Source organism: Podarcis melisellensis (genome assembly GCF_964234715.1).
Source record: "Podarcis melisellensis genome assembly, chromosome: 1".
In the NCBI taxonomy this organism is placed as follows: domain Eukaryota; kingdom Metazoa; phylum Chordata; class Lepidosauria; order Squamata; family Lacertidae; genus Podarcis; species Podarcis melisellensis.
The window spans coordinates 11,912,593-11,932,745 of NC_138528.1; the positions used below are offsets into that span (position 1 = coordinate 11,912,593).

General features: G+C 45.1%; 2 protein-coding genes and 1 long non-coding RNA gene across 3 annotated transcripts in view; 2 read left to right on the forward strand and 1 right to left on the reverse strand.

The window, feature by feature from the left end:
• Window positions 1-11,418, forward strand: part of LOC309370598 (inverted formin-2-like) — a 28,071-nt gene extending 16,653 nt beyond the window's left edge. Inside the window, exons 9-14 of the mRNA XM_081912519.1 lie at window positions 810-917; window positions 2,098-2,168; window positions 3,483-3,603; window positions 6,518-6,682; window positions 8,570-8,669; window positions 10,742-11,418. Coding sequence (XP_081768645.1) covers window positions 810-917; window positions 2,098-2,168; window positions 3,483-3,603; window positions 6,518-6,682; window positions 8,570-8,665 — 561 coding nt within the window. The 3' untranslated portion in view covers window positions 8,666-8,669; window positions 10,742-11,418. The remainder of the gene's footprint in view (window positions 1-809; window positions 918-2,097; window positions 2,169-3,482; window positions 3,604-6,517; window positions 6,683-8,569; window positions 8,670-10,741) is intronic.
• Window positions 1-20,153, reverse strand: part of LOC309373047 — a 145,473-nt gene that overhangs the window by 92,345 nt on the left and 32,975 nt on the right. The gene's annotated exons all lie outside the window — the stretch shown is intronic.
• The window catches only part of ADSS1 (adenylosuccinate synthase 1), a 32,391-nt gene continuing 27,887 nt past the window's right edge, over window positions 15,650-20,153 (forward strand). The window contains exon 1 of the mRNA XM_081913301.1: window positions 15,650-15,930. Coding sequence (XP_081769427.1) covers window positions 15,730-15,930 — 201 coding nt within the window. The 5' untranslated portion in view covers window positions 15,650-15,729. The remainder of the gene's footprint in view (window positions 15,931-20,153) is intronic.

A 20,153-nucleotide genomic window follows, 5' to 3' on the forward strand; every position in this document is an offset into this window, starting at 1 on the left:
GTATAATGAAGGTGCCAGGCGAACTTCCCTGGGGAGAGCATTCCACAGATGGGGAGCGATGCAGAAAGGGCCCGTTTTCTTGTTACCACCTTCCGGACCTCTCGAGGAGGAGGCACACGAAGAAGGGCCTCAGAAGGTGATCTCAGGGTCCAGGTAGATTCATAAGGTAAGAGGCGGTCCTTGAGGTACAGTGGTATCGCAGGTTACAGACGCTTCAGGTTACAGACTCTGCAGAAATAGTACATTGGGTTAAGAACTTTGCTTCAGGATGAGAACAGAAGAGGCCTCATTAGGTAAAGTGGTACCTCAGGTAGAGTTTCAGGTTAAGAACGGACCTCTGGAACAAATTATGTTCTTAACCCGAGGTACTACTGTATTGCAGTCCTGAGCCGTTTCATTAGCCTTGGAGATTGGTCCAAGGTCACCCAGTAAGCTTTGTGCATGGCTGGGTTTTCATTTTTGCTGTTGCTCAAGTACGATGAGATTCCTCACTGATCTTTTATGGATCCTTTAGGGATGGGGAATCTGTGGCCCTCCAGGTGCTTTTGGATCCTGTAATCCCTGAATCCTGGTTAGGCCAGCCCAGGGCGGATGGGAACTGGAGTGGTCTGTTTCTCCATTCCATATTTTTTTATTATTGGGCCCTTTCATTCCTTCGTCTTGCATGCTTGGTTTGGTGGCTTCTCAAGATATCTAAATGTCTGTGCATCTATTACAGTTGCCATCCAGCTGTGATGGCAAAGGGGCATGTTGGGTGTGCCTCTTTCTTGGAAGTGTGTGGTTGGCTCATCTCACATCTGATCTTTCAGGGGCGTCACAGTGGGAATGCAGGAGGCTTCAGAATCAGCACGTTGCTCAAACTAACAGAGACAAGAGCAAATAAAAACAGCATCACTCTGCTCCATCACATCCTAGAGGTACGGATGCATTTTCTGCTTCTTTCTTGCGGTTGACTTTGATTCTGAGAATACATTAGGAGCAGTATTGTTTTAAGACAAGACAGAACTCCAACTCCCTTATGAGAACTGATTGCACTTTTTAAGACATCAGTTTTATGATTATAAATAAGCTAGGGGCTGCTGCCTTTCCTTGCTCTACTCACCAACCTGGCCAGACCCTCCCTTTACACCTGAACACCCCCCACCTGCTCCACTGAATTGAAATTTCAGCCTTCACAACATAGGAAAATGGCCAAGTAAACAGCTATTTTCGTGGAGGAGGGTCAAGATATTAACTGATATGCATGAAATTTCAGATATAGCTATATAATCCCCAGTGTCATAAGATAAGACCTTTGGAGCAGACATTTTTTTAAAAAAAAGTATTTTATGAACTGCCCTACTGAACACCCAACAAAGAAAAAAGAAGGAAACTCCCTGGAAGCTGCTTGGCTTCTGAAAATTGTTTGAAAACTGGATCAGTTACTTCTGGGTTTTCAGTGTTCAGGACCAAAATGTACGATAATGGAGGCTTTCGGGAACCGAGGTTTGACTGTACACACATTTTAATAACCAAATTCCCCTAATGCAGAAGATCCCCGGTCCAATCTCTAATATCTCCAGGTAGAGATAACACTTCCTCAAATCCTGGAGAGCAGGCCATGAGAATGTTGAGCTATGAACCCAATGGGCTGACTCAATATAAGGCTGCTTCCTGTTTTCTAGGGACGCGGGTGGTGCTGTGGGTTAAACCACAGAGCCTAGGACTTGCCGATCAGAAGGTCAGCAGTTCGAATCCCCGCGACGGGATGAGCTCCTGCCAACCTAGCAGTTCTAAAGCACGTCAAAGTGCAAGTAGATAAATAGGTACCGCTCCAGCGGGAAGGTAAACGGCGTTTCCATGCGCTGCTCTGGTTCGCCAGAAGTGGCTTAGTCATGCTGGCCACATGACCCGGAAGCTGTACGCCGGCTCACTCAGCCAGTAAAGCGAGATGAGTGCCGCAACCCCAGAGTCGATCACGACTGGACCTAGTGGTCAGGGGTCCCTTTACCCTTTACTACCTGTTTTCTAGCGCTTCTAATAATTGGTTGGTGCTTTCTACAGATGCAAATACATGATTATTACTTTTTTCCTACTTTTTGTTTTGTTTTGTTTTAGGAGGTTGAAAAAAAACACAGAGACCTTTTACAGCTTCCCAATGACCTGGAGTGTGTTTCAAAGGCAGCTGGGTAAACTCTCCTCCCTTCTAACATTTGAAATAAAAAAGGTTAATGTGGGTTTGTTAAAGCAGAATTAGAATACAGTCGTACCTCGGGTTACAGACGCTGCGTGATTTCGGGTTGTGCACCGTGCAGAACCTGGAAGTACCGGGACGGGTTACTTCTGGGTTTTGGTGCTTGTGCAGACGCAGCGCTGCAGGTTGTGAACACTGCGGGTTGCGAATGTGCTTCCCGTACGGATCACGTTCGCAACCTGAGTGTCCACTGTATGAGCAAGTGGAGAATTCTGTGGCATGCTGACCGGGGTGGGGGTGGGGGGAACACAGAACTGAGCGACGGCACTGCCTTCCCCACTTCTTCCTGTTACCCCAACACAATGTCTAACCAGTTGCGCAGTGGCAAATTCAGAAGTGCAGGGTCCCTTCGTGATAGTCACAGCTATGCCCCTCACAGCCACACCCCTTCTAAGATTGCACAATAATATTATACAGTTGTGTCATAATAATAATAATTAATGAATGCACTGCAACCGTTAATGCTGGTGTTGCCTTTCAGATAGATCCGCTGTTTTCTGTGCAGGTACCTGAGCAAATGACTTGGAGTGCTCTGATTCCCTCTGTGTTTTCCATGAAGCTCTGCTGTACGTAGCAGAACTTGCACACAGTTGCCTTGAAACGGAAGCCCCTTGTGCAGGCATAGGCAAAGTTGGCTCTCCAGATGTTTTGAGACTACAATTCCCATCATCTCTGACCACTGGTCCTGTTAGCTAGGGATGATGGGAGCTGTAGTCCCAAAACAGCTGGAGGGCCGAGTTTGCCTATGCCTGCCCTTGTGTTTTCAGCATTCCTAAATGCTTAGCTTTGGAGCAGCCTGTGGATGAAAAGCTCCCCTTTCGTGCTGGATGGGGTCCCTGTAGGGCAGGCTTCCTCAACCTTGGGCCTCCAGATGTTTTGAGACTACAGTTCCCATCATTCCTGGCCACTGGTCCTGCTAGCTAGGGATCATGGGAGTTGTAGGCCAAAAACATCTGGAGGCCCAAGGTTGAGGAAGCCTGCGTAGGGCACTGGGGACAAGGACTCTGCAGGGACCCGGCTGCAGAAATGTGATTTCTGTATCCACATTCCACTCAGGTAGAGGACCATTGATAAGGCTCCTTCCTTTGTCTTGCATACGTCATCTCTCTCACCACAAAGACACTCCTTCTGTGTTTCCCGTTGAGAGATATGTGGGGGTGGGGGTGCTGAGGAAGGGAAGCTTCCACAATGGGTTTGCCTATAGCTGCTGCTTGTCTTTTTTTTTTTTTTTTTACTAAACCTCTTCCAGAATCAATGTAAAAGAGATGCAAGTGGAAGTGGAAGGCCTTCTAAAGAAATTGTTGGAAATCGAGCAAAAGATATTTTCATCCAAAGATGATGTGAAAGTCCAGTTTGGGAAATCTATTAAAGTAAGTTACGTGGATTTAATAATGGTACTCAAACTTCCTTTTATTCCAGAATGTTTCTTAGTTGTGTCTGCTGCTAAATGGGTTTCACAGGCCCTTGCTCTCTTTAAGAGTCATGGGTCACATCCACAACATGCATTTATTGTACATGTCTCCCCCCCCAAACCCCCCCCCCACATAAATGGGAACTGTAGCTTACCCCTGATGGAGCTACAATTCCCAGTACCCTTAACCTACAGTTCTAAGGATTAAGGGAAGCCATGCTCTAAATGTGAACATGCAATGTGGATGTGTGACCATGGTTTTCCACAAAGAATCCTGGGAACTGTAGTTAGTTATGGTTCTCCTAAGCCAGTGATGGCCAAACTTGGCCCTCCAACTGTTTTGGGACTACAATTCCCAGCAACCCTGATTACTGGTCCTGTTAGCTAAGGATGATGGGAGTTGTAGTCCCAAAACAGCTGGAGGGCCAAGTTTGGCCATCACTGTCCTAAGCTCTCTGCACCATTAACAAACTACAGTTCCCAGGATTCTGTGGAGGAAGCCATGACTGATAGAACTACTTTAAATGTATGGTGTGAATGTGAGTCAGATCAATGGTCCATATAGCTCAGTATTGTACCCTCTCTCCATGACCCTCTGAAGGTCCCAGGGATCGAACCTGAGATCTTTTTGCATGCAAGCTATGGGGACATGGGTGGCGCTGTGGGTTAAACCACAGAGCCTAGGACTTGCCGATCAGAAGGTCAGCGGTTCGAATCCCCGCGACGGGGTGAGTTCCCGCCGCTCTGTCCCAGCTCCTGCCAACCTAGCAGTTCGAAAGCACGTCAAAGTGCAAGGTATCGCTCCAGCGGAAAGGTAAACGGTGTTTCCATGTGCTGCTCTGGTTCGCCAGACCCAGAAGCTGTACGCTGGCTCCCTCGGCCAATAAAGCAAGATGAGCGCCGCAACCCCAGAGTCGGTCACGACTGGACCTAATGGTCAGGAGTCCCTTTACCTTTACCTTTACCATGGAGCTATGACCCCTTTGAAATGAAAGAAAATGGAGTGGCCCCTAACATGGCTCTGCATGCATGTGCCGGAGCACCTGTGGCTTTTCTTAGAATCATAGAACTGGAGAGTTGGAAGGGCCCTTGAGGATCAACTAGTACCACTCCCTGCAGTGCAGGAATATGCAGCTGCCCCATACAGGGATCGAACCTGCAACCTTGGCGTTAACAGCACCCCGCTCTAACCAGCTGAGCTATCCAGTGGTGCAACGTGCGGAATAACGTTTAGGAGAGACCACTGGTGCGTGATGGTGCAGGGCGAGACTAGCCTTTTGTTTTTAATTTGTCACCCTACATTTATTTATATATTTTCTTTCTTCCATCATGCAACTGGCAGCATACATGTGGTTCTCATGCAGTGGCTCACTGTCCAGACCCCGGGTACCTTGGTTTTTGCAAAGTGGGGCCTCGTGTACCTGGGATGCAAACCAGGTTGCTCCCCTCCACCCCATTAAGAGACGAGATGAATGCACGTTATCTTCAGCTGGCTGAAAAAAAACAAATAGACTTGCCTGGTTAATTTAGGCAGCCTGTCAAGCAAAATTCTGAAAGCAAGGCCCCTTGCTGCCAAGAGATTGTGTGCACGAGAGAGTGAGAGATTGACAAGATGTTTGCCCGCATTGTGCCTAAAAACCAGTTGGTTCTGTCTGCAGTAGAGTCGTCTTCTCCTTCAGTTGATGGGTTTGCCACTTTGCACAAGCATATTCCAGACAGTACTGCAGATTGCAGGGGTCTGGCTAGCTGGAGACAGATTCCTAGCAATAATGCGTTGTGAACTGAATTGTGTGAAACATGAGATCCATCCAAAATAAAAAGTGCTTCCTTGAGGGAGAAGTCGGGATCCCAGGCAACAACTGAGAAAAGAAGCTTGTTTTCTCCTGCTCTGAAGGGTAGGACTTGAACCAGTAGCTTCAAGTTACAAGAAAGGAGATTCCGACTAAACATCAGGAAGATCTTTCTGATAGTAAGAGCTGTTCAGCCGTGGAATGGTCTCTCTTGAGAGGTTGTGGACTCTCCTTCCTTGCAGGTTTTTAAGCAGAGATTGGATGGCCATCTGTCATGGATGCTTTAGCTGAGATTCCTTCATTGCAGGGGGTTGGACTAGATGACCCTTGGTTCTATGATCCTACAATTTACTAGACTAAAAGATGATCGGCTAGAAAGGGCTTTATTCTATTTATTTCAGAAAGTTGCTCACAAGCTGCTAGAGAGCTCTTTTGGACTATTTTCACATACTCCCCCCCCCTTGATTCTGTTTTGTTTTTTAAAAAAATGTATACCTTACCTTACAATTACTATTATTTTCTGTGGCTGCTTATGATAATATTAGTAAGTAATGGTCAAAGGCCTGGAAACGATGCCTTATGAGGAACGGCTAAGGGAGCTGGGCATGTTTAGCCTGGAGAAGAGGAGGTTAAGGGGTGATATGATACCCATGTTCAAATATATAAAAGGATGTCACATAGAGGAGGGAGAAAGGTTGTTTTCTGCTGCTCCAGAGAAGCGGACACGGAGCAATGGATCCAAACTACAAGAAAGAAGATTCCACCTAAACATGAGGAAGAACTTCCTGACAGTAAGAGCTGTTCGACAGTGGAATTTGCTGCCAAGGAGTGTGGTGGAGTCTCCTCCTTTGGAGGTCTTTAAGCAGAGGCTTGACAACCATATGTCAGGAGTGCTCTGATGGTGTTTCCTGCTTGGCAGGGGGTTGGACTCGATGGCCCTTGTGGTCTCTTCCAACTCTATGATTCTATGATTCTAAGACCAACAAAATACAGACTGTAAAAAACAGTCAAGCAAACCCGCACCTGGTGCAATGTTATTTTGAACAATATTTTCTAACATGCGCAAATTGTGTTTGCAAGTAGGATAGCATAAATGCTTCCAAGGAACTGGGTGAGGAAATGAATGCCCTTGTGGAAAAGAAAGCTGAGCTTGCAGATTATCTCTGCGAAGATCGAAACACACACTCATTAGATGATCTTTTTAACACTATGAAAACCTTCAGGGATCTCTTCATCAAAGCTCTCAAGGTTTGCAATAATAAACAAGGTTTGATAATGACAAGTGGGACCTGCAACAAAATTTTGCTATGTGGAATGTTCCTATTCAGGGTTCCTGCCAGCCATGCCCTTTCTCAATATATTCTATTTCCACGCCACCCGGTTTTAATTTCCTTTACCCTAGCAGCCAGCAATTATTTTGAAGGGGTGTGTGTGTGGACTGCTCACATTTTGTTCTCATTGGGCTGTATATTGTGATTTCCCCCTCTTATCTCCCTGCCCCTGCAATCATTTTTCTATTGCTGCAAAACTCGGGGTTCCCCTGAACTTACTGGTTCTTCCCTCATGTTTGTGGGTGAATCTGTTTTGGCTACATAAGTAATGACACTCACAGCCTGAAAATCAGAAATAAGGGGAATGTATTAAAGCTACCAGGGACCCGGGTGGTGCTGTGGGTTAAATCACAGAGCCTGGGACATGCTGATCACAAGGCCGGCGGTTCGAATCCCCGCGACGGGGTGAGCTCCCGTTGCTCGGTCCCTGCTCCTGCCAACCTAGCAGTTCGAAAGCACACCAGTGCAAGTAGATAAATAGGTATCGCTCTGGCGGGATGGTAAACGGTGTTTCCGTGCACTGCTCTGGTTCTCCAGAAGCAGTTTAGTCATGGTGGCCACATGACCCGGAAGCTATCCGCCGGCTCCCTCGGCCAATAAAGCGAGATGAGCGCCGCAACCCCAGAGTCGGTCACGACTGGACCTAATGGTCAGGGATCCCTTTACCTTTACCTTATTAAAGCTACCAATTAATGCCAAAAATGCGTGAAACTACCATTGTGGGATTAAAAAATTCTTGGACTTCACAAAGCTGCGTACTTAGAAAATCAAGCCATTTCTGGTAGAAGGAACCACCAGCCGCTCCTTAGTCTTTGCTAGAACTGAATAGAATACTCAGATCTCTAGCTTGCATGCTTCTTGTGGGCATTTTGATACCAAGGAATTATGTATGAATACAGCAGTGTGTTTGACTTTCACACACTTGTTCATGCACAGAGACACCTGCCCTAGACTTGCTGATAGCAAGCCACTTCTGAAATTCGAAAGAGGGAGCTGCAAGAATAAGTTTCAGTGTTTTGTGAGGGGTTTTTGTTTGGAAGGAGGACATAAAGAACCCTGTTGAGAGAGTCTTTGCATCTACCCAGAACTCTGCTTTACATGAGCAGCTAAAGTAGATAACATGGTTATAATAAAGCACACGCTACTTCTCTGCGCATGGGTTAAGATGCATGGAGCATGCAGCAAGCTGCTTTGACTCTTTTTAATAACAAATGAACAGGAAGTTGTACAATTGCTGCTGAATTTAGTAACTGGTTGTATGTTGTAATTACCGTATTTTTCTGTGTATAAGACTTGGGGTTTTTACCAAAAAAATTAGTTTAAAATTGGAGCTTGTTGTAATGGCAGGGAACTGCCACCCGTGTTATACATGGTTAGTGGTGAGAGATGTTTTCTTAATTTGGAGTCCCCCCAAATAGGGGGCGTCTTATACATGGGGGCGTCTTATACACGGAAAAATACGGTGTATCCCTGCACATTTTGTAGCTGTGGATCCCAAACATTCATTCGTAGTTTCATGAAGCAGTATTTTCCTCCTTGCATGTCCTGAGCCCTCCGCCAGTCAAATTAATTTAAATTGCATGCCGTTGACTGCTCTGATCTCATACTACTTTCGCATGGTTTCCACCCCAGTGGACAGTGATTTACTGTGGTGGTTTGTAAATTAATTCAAGGAATGTGTTGTTGTTTTGTTTAAAAAGTGGGCTACAATTTTCAAACTAGGTGGGTTTATTATCCATGTGGATTTTTTTTTTTTTTGGTCAGGCTTCTATTGAATTTTAGATTTTTGTGTGTTGGAATGTAGGAAAATCAGGACAGAAGGGAACAAGTGGTAAAGGCAGAAAAGAGGAAGAATTTTCTTGAAGAAGGAGAAGCAGCTAAGCGTCGGAAGCATTGTTAAAGAGGTATAACCTTTGGAAATAAGTTTTCCTCTGTTCCCCCACTTTTCATTTATTATCACAACCAGTTTGGGTATTCCTTTTTAAAATTTGATTTTGTAACACTGGGTCCATGTACGGGTTTACCTAGATGCAGGGTCTAAACCACTGAGCCTCTTGAGTTTGCCGATCGGAAGGTTGGCAGTTCGAATCCACTCAATGAGGTGAGCTCCCGTTGTTCTGTCCCAGCTCCTGCCAACCTAGCAGTTTGAAAGCACTCCAGTGCAAGTAGAAAAATAGGTACCACTGTGGCAGGAAGGTAAATTGTGTTTCCACGCACTCTGGCTTCCGTCACAGTGTCCCATTGTGCCAGAAGTGATTTAGTCATGCTGGCCGCATGACACGGAAAGCTGTCTGTGGACAAACTCCGGCCTGAAAAGCAAGATGAGCGCCGCACTCCATAGTCGCCTTTAACTGAACTTTACGTTTTTACCTACCTAGATGCCTTCTTGATTTCAACAGCTAACGCCGGTTATTAATTGGCTTATTTACTGCTCCATAAGTCTGTGATGCTGTGGCCTAAAATGCCCATCATTTCCCTTTTTATTGCAAACGTAGGGTTTTTTGGGGGGAGGAGGGGAGAAACGGGGAGAGGCTGATTACAAAGGAGGAAGTTAAAAACAAATAAACCTAAAAATGGTTCCATGTTCCTCATTGGGACTAGTGGTGGTTGGGTCCCAGGTTCCAAAAAGATTGAAGGTTTGGTAGATGCTGAACTTATGTTAAGATGGTTAAAGTAAAGGTAAAGGGACCTCCGACCATTAGGTCCAGTCATGACTGACTCTGGGGTTGCGGCGCTCATCGCGTTTTATTGGCTGAGGGAGCCGGCGTACAGCTTCCGGGTCGTGTGGCCAGCATGACTAAGCCGCTTCTGGCGAACCAGAGCAGCACACGGAAACGCCGTTACCTTCCCGCCAGAGCGGTACCTATTTATCTATTTGCACTTTGACAAGCTTTCAAACTGCTAGGTTGGCAGGAGCAGGGACTGAGCAACAGGAGCTCACCCCGTCGCGGGGATTCGAACCGCCGACCTTCTTATCAGCAAGTCCTAGGCTCTGTGGTTTAACCCACAGCACCACCCGCGTCCCTCAGTTAAGAAGGTTAAGATGGGTTTATTTTCCTTTATTGTCTCAATTTGGCCTCCTTTTTTTAGTGAACATTCCCATATTAGGAGAAGTAGCTTGTTGAGAGGTGGGGAGGGGCAGGCAAGGGGATTGTGATGGAAGAGGGGCTCCCCAAAGACCAGCTCCGGATGAGGAGCTCCCTGTACAGCCTTCGTGACCCCATAGATCCCTTAGGAACCCTGATAGAGCTCCCACACAGGGTGACAACAGCAGATACCAGTTCCGACAGCTGCCACTGTCACCTGCAGAAATCCCCCTACCAGCATGACAGCTTGTTCCTGTTCACTCAATGTTTTGCTCTCTGCTTCTTGATTTGGGGATGTGGTTAAAGGCACCTGAGTGAGCAGCATTGAGAAGGGAGCACTTAAGAACTTTCTGCAGAACTTGGAGACTTCACCAAGACGTTTTAGGGCTCCTTCATGGATCATATTTACGGTCCTAATCTAGAGGCCGGCAACCTTTGGGGCCAGATCTTGATCCAACTTTGAGAGATGAGCAGGACTCTTCATCTGTCAGTGTATCCTGACATCATGATGATGCCAGGTGACTGATAAGCGAGCAGTCCTACCCACATGTCAGAGTTGACTGGCAGGATGGGGTAGGCTGGTAAAACATGCTGAATAGTAAAGCAATGCCCAGCAGGATTGAACCCTCTGCCTGCCAGCTGATGAACAGAAGGTTTAGTGTTGCTGGCTGCAGGGGTCTGGTTAGTCAGTGTAATGTCTGCAGGGAACATGCTGCCAAAGCAGCACCCAGCAGGACTGAACCCTCTGCTGATGTACATAGACTCGGGCTATTAGTCATTCTGTTTTTTAATTCAAAGGTGCTGGTATGTATTGGCATGATTTCACTGCATACAAATGTGAGGCATGCTCTCTCTCTCCCTCTCCCTTCCTCCCCCCCCTCTCTCCATAGCTTGAAAATGAGCTGCAACAAAGGAAGCTGGCATCTCTGATGCTTTGTCGGGGAAAGGCTTTTGGTTGTGGGAAAAACCATCAATTCCTGGAAACTCTATACAGGAGCTGTCTTAAAAAGAAAGAAAGAAAGAAAGAAAGAAAGAAAGAAAGAAAGAAAGAAAGAAAGAAAGAAAGAAAGAAAGAAAGAGAATCCTGCTCTTTTTTTGGGGGGGGGCTTGTACTTCAGTTTACTTTCTTAACTGGAAATAATAACACTTCATGTCCAACCAGTTATTTCCCCCTCCCCAACTTATCAAGTGAGAAAATTGAATTATTATTATTTTATATAAAAAAGAGGAACTTGATAGTGGATGCTTGTTTAGATTTCTGTGCTTTACTTAATAACATATTTATTAATTTATTATTTCCATTGTGTCAGTTTTGGTAAGAACAATGCCTTTATGAATTACTAAGCTGAACAGCCTATGGAAGAAAATAAAAACCTATAATATGACTCCTTGTGGAAATTTTGATGTAAATTACCTGTCTATTGCACATAAAAGGAGGAAAAGGAATGGAGTTAGGTAACAGAGTACAGAAATCTCACTTCTTAGTGAAATTTCTTGAATTGCATGGGCACTGATTTAAACTGGTACAAAGCGTTCCCTGTTAGGGAAAAATGCAGGATATAAATGTGCAACAACAACAATTCAAATTGGCCTATTTAAAGTTACTGTAGGAAAATGTGTTGGTGCCCCCCCCCCATTTTTAAAATAATAATAATAATACTCTCTGCCCACCCCAAAACATTTTTTTTAAGTTCCTGCTTAGTGTTTAAAACATAATATTGTGTACTCTTTTAATTACAGGACTAGAGCACATATCTATTTGTTTTTTATTCAAACTTTATATAAAGTACAACTTTCGCCCCTGCAGCACCCACTACTGGGGAGACTGAATGTTACACTATTTTGGCATTGGTTTGAGGCCAGCGGTGTAATATTAAGATGCAGTCAATTTTATTTAAATAACTGAAAAGCCAGAAATGAAATAATGTAATGGTTTGGAGCAAAGCAAATATTTGAGAGCCAGCATGCTGGGCTTGGAGCGGGTGGCCGAAAGGGTTCAAATCACTGCTCAGGCATAAGGCTGACCTTGGGCTGGTCATGCTTTTGGGTTAACTGCTTCCCTGACAGGTTTGTTGCACAGCAGATAAAATGGGACAACGCCTGTGTGCATTCTGAGTGCCTTGCTGGGTGCACAATATGTCATCTGTCCCTCCACCCCACAATGGCTCTATTTCTAAAGGAGAGGGATAGCAGTGTTGTGGCAAATGTCACCACCTCCGCTTCGGGGGGGGGGGGGGAATGTCAGCCAGCCGGTCATTTCCCTATAAAGCATGCCTGCTCCTCCAGAGAGGGGAACATGCTCTGCTTAAGTAGCATGCCTGCCAGCTGCCTGCTGCTAAGTGAACTTCGCCTGCCTAGCCTTTTGCTTATTATTCCTTCTATGCTGTCATCCCTGGGGAGTGGGAAGGCAGAAATGGTCATGAATTTGACATGAGGATTTGCCTAATTCTTTCCAGTGTTTTGAAACTGTAGAGCATGGGGAACCTGTGGCCCTCTAGGTGGGTGCCGCTGAGTGGTTGTGTATCTGCTTTTCAAGGTACCAAGGTTCAGTCCCCAGGAGATCCAGGTAGGGCTAGGAGAGCCTGTCTGGAGCTGCCAATCAGTGCAGACAGTAATAAGCTAGGTGGACCAGCGGTCTGATTCTGCTTAAGGAAGCTTTCTGTGTTCTGCGGACTACAATACCCATCGTCCCTGACCAGCCTCAGACAGCATGGCCAATGGTGGGAATTGGTCAACAACAGCTGGAGCACCACTGGATCCTCACCCCTGATTCAGATGAAAGGACTTGCAAATTGTTGTTTCTTTAAAATCAAAAGCAACTTGCATGCATCAATGCAGGACTGTATATGCATTTATTTATTTAAATATATATATAAAAGTGAAAAATTAATTTGCTTTCTCTCCTTAAACTCCTCTGTCTCACTACAGGTAAAGAAGGTATTCACAACAGTACCCCCCTCACCACTAAACCAGGTGATCTAATGCCACTAAATATGTTCTTACCTGAAAGGATTGTTCCACAATTGTGATGGAAGGTCTAAAAATACTTAAAAATGAACCTCTTTAAAAAGTAGAATGATACTTGGGAGAAAATGGTAATGTAGTTCTCTGGATTTTGGAAATGAATTATTGGCAAGAAACAATTGTTTGACATTTTGCCACATCGATGGACAAAGTGACTAGAAAAAAACTGTAGATATAAGATATACTATTCCTTCCTTCCTTCCTTCCTTCCTTCCTTCCTTCCTTCCTTCCTTCCTTCCTTCCTTCCTTCCTAAATTTTTCTGCCGTCTTCCCTCCCAAAGGAGCCCAGGGTGGCAAACAGCAAAGTGGTAAACCAATACAATTAATTGATGTGTTTATTTTCAAACAGCCACATCCCATCATAAGTAACAATTTCAAGGTTACCAAGCACATTATCTTTCAGCCATTAAGTACCTGGGTAAATGAATATGCCTGTACCATAAGATTAACCTTCTCTCAGTTGCCATGTGCCTCTGTCATGCGTTGTCTCCCTCAACCTTCTCAAAATTGTGCATACCACAGACCATCTCATGCATCTCTGGCTGTAAATGGGGTAGTTGAGGGAGCAGAGCTCTGGAACTTTTCTCAGGACAGAAGTGATGCAGTAGCATGTTCCAAAGTTCCAGGCTAATTGATGGACCCTCCTTGTTTTGCCCAGTGAGGTGATAATGAGGCCTTCAAGTTTGTGGCAATTAGCATAGAGGAAGTCAGAGAACGAGGAAAATAAATCAAGCAGAGGCTGGATCCTTCTTTCCTTCCTTTGATGGGAGTCCCTAAACTTTGTAAACGGTAATGCTTCTTTGCAAGACTGCATTTCCAATGAAAAGATAAAAGGTTGCATTTCGGTTGACTGCTGAGCAGTGGGTGGACTCTTGCAGTCAGAAATAAACACCGCTGAATTCAGTGGAGCTTACTCCGAGGGAACTGTGCATAGGAATGCAATCAAGCTGATGTTAATAAACTGGGTTTTATACAATACACCTTTGCTCTTTGGGGTACGTGGCACAAAAATGCTGCTGGCATTTTTGGACTCTCCTTGGACACGTGGCTATGAAGGGCAAACCATGGTAGCTCCTGCCATTTATATGTTACCACGGCAATCTAGTTTTCCTGCGATGCAGGCCAGTGTAGCTCTCTTCATATTGAGGTCGGGCAGGCCCACAGATGAAATAACCGCCTCAAGCGCCGGAAGTCCCAAAGGCAGCACCCCACCACCTCTCCAGCTGTACTGGTTTCCAGTGCTTTGTGGGTGCTGCCACGCCACACAGGTAAAAGAGGTGGGGTGGCATCAGGGCTTGTGGCAGGTTGCTGTTTCGAGATGTGCTGCTCCTGGGTCAGAGAGTGTGTGCATGTGAACACGTGACGCTAACAAACTGGCTTCCCTTAGGTCACTTCCACACCATACATTCAAAGCACACGACTCCCCAGAGAATCCTGGGAGCCAATGGTTAGTGTTGGATAATGACCAGTGCTATTTTTCTAGAAAATGAGGTGCCAGCGCTCACCAGGAACTTCTCCTTTGCTGTCTTAGAATGGCAATGACACCCACATGAAAAAAAGCCCCAACTGTGACCTGGGAGACCAGGGTTCGAACCCCGACAGCTCACTGGGTGACCCTGGTCCGGTCACTGCCTTGTGGCCTAACCTACCTCACAGGGTGGTTGTGAGGATGAAGTGGGGACTAGGAGAACCATGTGCCACCACCTTGAGCTCCTTGGAAGATAAAGGTGGTATTTAAATGTAATAAACAAACAAGCAAGCAAGCAGTCATTTACTCCTCACAGAACTGTGATTCCCAGCACCCTTAATAACCTATAGTTCACATCAGGGATTATTTTGGAGAATCCATGGTGTGTGGTTGTGTACCATTGGCCTGAGGTAAAATTCAAGCCAGGACTGTCTTGACTACAGTGTGCTATATGAACTTTCATACACAGAAATTTCTTTAAAAGTTTTCATCTGGGTTTATGTAACATTTGCAAGATATGTTTACATTCTTCAGGGGAGCGAACTCTTAGGTAACAAAATGCATGGTTTTAATAGTTATTTCAAATGCGTCATGTGTTTAATTCCACATTTTGGTTTTTCGGTAGATGCACAAATAATATTTGCATTAACCATTATTTGATAGGCATCCTATGCCCTTTTAAAGTACAAGTGTGGGAGGTTATGGGGTGGTTGTTTTTATTTTTATTATGTATTTTGTGGTTTTATATTCTGATTTTATTTTGTGAACCACCCTGAGCCTGCAGGTATAGGGTGGTATATAAATTCTAATTCTTTAATAGTAATAACAAAAACAATAATAAACACCTTTCTATTTAAAAGTAAATAAATAATCTTGATTTCAGTGTGCTATGTGAACTTTCATACGCAGATTTTTATTCCTTTTTATTTTTTAAGTTTTCGTCTTGGTTTATTTAACACTCGCTCGATAGGGTTACATTCTTAAGGGGAGAGAACTCTTAGCTGACGGAATGCTCGGTTTGAATAGTTATTTCAAATGCGTAATGAATTTCATTTCAAATTTGGTTTTTTTTTTGGGAGGGTAACGGCTTCTAAGCCCCCGCCGCCTGCTTCGTCTGAGGAGAACCGCCCTTTCCCCTCAGGAACGCTTCGCGCGCCCTTTGGCGACGCCCGTAGTCCCGCCCCCAACTGCTTCCCTCGCACCACCTCCAGCTCTCAGACACCCAACCCCGCTCCTCCCCTTGTCTAACGTCACTGCTCCGACCGCCGCGATTGGCCGAGGGCCGGCACAAAAAGGCGAAGAGCGGGCGAACGGGCATTCGAGGTGGGCTCGTGCGAGCAGAAGGAATTCCTCTCAGGCCGCCGACAGAGCCGTCCAGCCAGCGTCATGTCGGGCACCCGGGCGGCGACGGCCGCGTCCAATGACCGCGCCCCTCACCCAGCCGGCGCCGGTGGCCTGAAGCGGCTGCGGAGCGAACCGGGCGGCAACCGGGTGACGGTGGTGCTGGGCTCGCAGTGGGGGGACGAAGGCAAAGGCAAGGTGGTGGACCTGCTGGCTACGGAGGCCGACGTCGTCTGCAGGTGCCAGGTGGGTGGTGGCACTTCAGCCCTTTTGAAGTCTTGCATGAAGAAATAATAATAATAATAATAATAATAATAATAATAATAATAATAATAAATAATGTATTATTATTTATACCCCGCCCATCTGGCTGAGTTTCCCCAGCCAATCTGGGCGGCTTCCAATCAAGTGTTAAAAACAATACAGCATTAAATATTACAAACTTCCCTAAAGAAAAAGGCTCGCTGCCACTTTTTCAGTTGCTCTTGCATTTGTGACCTTTCTATCCTGTCCCACTTATAAGTGGCTTATATGGTGGCGATGGTAGTTGCCGCCGTTTCAAATCCTTCCATTCTCCCTTTCAAAACTTTAGCCTTTCCCCGGGGTTTCCACCCTCTTTTTATCCGCACAGCAACCCTGCGGTGTAGGCTAGGCTGAGAGAAGCAGGACTGGCCCAAGGTCGCGGCCACTGACTGAGTTTCATGGCTGCGTTGAGATTTTAACCTAGGTCATATTCATCCTCTCATCTCCTCTTCCTTCCCACTTATTTACTGTTATTAATATTATTAGCTGCTGTAAATCTCCAGTGGTTTGACCTTACCCCAGATGATGCATTCTTCCCTTGTCTCTTGAGACAAATGGATGCCAGCAAGGAATTATTATTATTATTATTATTGAGTTGGTTAGAGCGCGGTGATGTTCATGCCGAGGTTGCAGGTTTGTTCCCGGCATGGGATAGCTGCCTATTCCTTCCTTGCAGGTGGTTGGAGATGATCCTCAGGGTCCTGCCAACTCTACAGTTCTATGATTTTGGTGCATTAACCCTTATTATTCCCCCCCCCCACACACCATATTTCTCCTTCTTCACTTTCTTCCCACCCACCTTACTTTGTGTCCTCCCTCGCTGCTACAGCACAGAGGAGGGTGGCTTGCTGCAGACTGAATGCCGCTTGGGAAGAGGAAAGTAAGCCTGCACGCCTTGAGCTACAAATAGAAATAGCTGACCCTTGGCGATAAATGACATAAGATCCCGAGATCTAGACAAGCATGGTCTCAGTGCCAGAACCTGTGTGTCTGGACAGTAGTGAATCTGCTGGGGGCGGGTATTTGCAGCAGGTGTCAGGTGACGGCCTTCTGCAAGGGAAGGTTGCTGAAGGTGACTAGTGCAGCCCAACACTCACACATAGTATGCTATATGTGCATTATCGTGGGCCAAGCTAAATGTGACGAAGTTAGCAGCGTTTCTTTATTCTTCTGCCTGCCTTCTCCAGTCACATATTAAGAGTCTAAGGGTCTAGAGTCGAGGGTGGCAGCGGTAGTATAGATTTAGGATTGGGGAGAAAGGGGTTCATAGCCATTATGCCAATTGGAGTAGTCACATTTTCTGTCTAGCCTGTTTCACAGGGTGGTTGTGATGATAAAACGAGCTGTGTGTGTGTGCACTCACTTGAGGAATGGTGAAATAAACCAGATACATGAAATGCAGTTGTGTATTGTCCAGTTCTTTCCACTATCAGTCTTGTTGTGGGGTTTGTGAAAATGTCACTCTGAGACTTGGGAACATCTTTCAACTGCAGTTAGTAATCATCTAGTGGCTTCTGTCTGAACAAGCGCCTCCTTCAGCCAGGTTCGAGGTGTTATCGTTGGCATATAAAACCCTTAACGGCTAGGAGCCAGTATACATGTGCGATCGCCTTACCCCATGTATGCACTCTTGACTGCTTTGGTCTGTGGAACTGTCACTGTTACAGGCACCACAAAATACATGTTTTGCAGTTGTAAGAAATCAATCTAATAAAATGTAGGCAGTGTCTGCACTTCAGAACTCCCTGCCTGTTGATATCAGGTGCCTTTGTTGGACTCTTTTCAAGGTCTGCTCAAAACCTTTTTGTTGAAGGAAACCTATCCAGGCTTGTCACTGTTGAAATGTTTTACTCCCTTTTACTACTACTGTAATTTTATTTATTTTTAAATGCTTTGAATCATTTTGAAGTGGTATTTATTTATAATTTTAATATTTCATGTGAACCACTTAGAGGTTTTATTACAGTCAAGCGGTTTTATAAATTTTGTTAAATGCAAAAAAATCCGTAGACGGGTCCTCTCCATGGCACTAAAGAAATTATTCTGAGAAATTCATGTTGCTATCAGTTAATTGTTTTCTGCCTGGGCATACTTTCTAACTAAACAGAGCACTTCATCAGTTTATTTAAAATATCTGTCTAGTGCTTTTCATAACATATCACAAGGTGGTTCACAAAAACCATGAAGTACAAATAAAAGATAAGATCATCAACATAACTGGTCAGGGAAAAGGCCTCAGAGAACAGATGGCTCTTTAGCAGACATTGAAATGGCAGCCTTCCTTTCTTTTGGAGAGGAGGTTGTTCCACCACATTGGTAACATCTGCAAGTTGTGCCATGACCTGGGAAGGCTCAGTAGAAGAGCTTAGTGATTGGGCAAGTCTGTATGGATAAGACATAGTTGGGTCAGACTATGGCCCACCAAGTCTAGCATAGTGGCTGGACCTATGGGAAGCCCCGCAAGCAGAAATTAGTGGAGCAGCACTCTTCCCACTTGTGATTCCCAACAACTATTATTCAAAGGCATATTTTTCCCCAACAGTGGAACTAATATATAGCTTTCATGGCTACTAACCATTGACAGCCTTATGCTCCATTAATTTACCTACCCCACTTTTAAAGCTGGTTTTGCCAACTGTTTCATCTCGTGGCAGTGGATTTCTCTGTGCGCTGTGTTAAGAAATACTTCCTTCTGTCTAAAACCTTCCAACATTCAGGTTCTAATTGTATGAAAAAGGGAGAAAAACATATCTGCTTTCTCTTCGCCACACGTCATTTTATACACCTCTGTCATAACCGCCCTGTTCACCTTTTTTCTGAACTAAAAAGTTCCAAATGTTGTAACCTTTCTTACGGGGAAGTTGTTCCACTCCTGATAATTTTTGTTGCCTTTTTGCAACATTGTGTAGCTACAGTAACCTTTTTGACATGTGGTGATAGTTCAGACTCTGTATTATATGGGATTTATTTTTTTGTTTCAGTGTCAATCGCTTTGCACTTGTTTACAGTGAATTGCAGTTGACATTTTAGTGCCCATTCACCTAGCTTTGGGAGATCCTTTTGGAGGTGGTCCCAAGTTGTTTAGGTTTAGGGCTTTGTAGGTTAGTATCGAAACCTTAAATCTGGCCAAGAAGCCGATTGACAGCTAATGCCTTGCTTTTAAGAGCAGTGTTACAGGTTCGTGGTAAGAACCTTGGCACCTAGTGTTCACCACATCCTGTATCAGCTGGACCAAGAACAGTGCCATATAGAACACATCTGCAGTAGTTCACTCTTGAGTTTATCAACACATGTGTCACTGTATCCAGAAAGTGTTGCAGCTGTCATACCACCTGAAGCTCTTAAAGGTGCTTCCAGCCACACAGCTGCTTGTGTCTTCAGCAACAAAGATGTATCAAGGAGCATCCCTAAACTACATGTCATGTGCTTCAGGGGAAGTGCAACTCTTTCCAAATTGCACAGCTCCCGGAATGGTGGACTGTCTAGCCACAAGATCTCCAACTTACCAAGATTCAGCCTCAGTATGTTGGGCATCATTCTGTAGCATCCAGACACTTATCTGGAATTTGCATGGCCATGCCTGTTGCAAATGCAACTGAGAAATAATGGTGGGTATGAATACTGATTATACCGTGCTTGAAATCCCTTAGTGTCTACTCTCAGTGGCTTCATATTAAGGTTGGAGGGAAGTTGATACCATAGCAAGAACTCTCAGGTTATCTCTTTACATTTTTTAAAAGCTCAGGTTCTGCTTGCATGCTTCCTATAAACATCTGGTTGATCACTGTGAGAACAGGATGAGTCACTGGCCTGATCCAGCTTGCTCTTATGATCTCACTTTTAAATCTTATGATAGTTTTTCAATGGTAAAACTGTTAGTAATGGTGTGGAATTTTTAAATAGTTCGTTTTCCGTCAGTGAATTTAAATTTCTCTGTGTTTTTCATACTTCTCTCCCCCACCCCACTTTATTTTTACACATTTTTCAAATTACATAAAACATACGTGTGGGTAAAACCTCAGCGCCTAGGACTTGCCGATCGTCAGGTCGGCGGTTCAAATCCCCGCAGCGGGGTGCGCCCCCGTTGCTTGGTCCCAGGGCCTGCCAACCTAGCAGTTCAAAAGCACCCCCGGGTGCAAGTAGATAAATAGGGACCGCTTACTAGC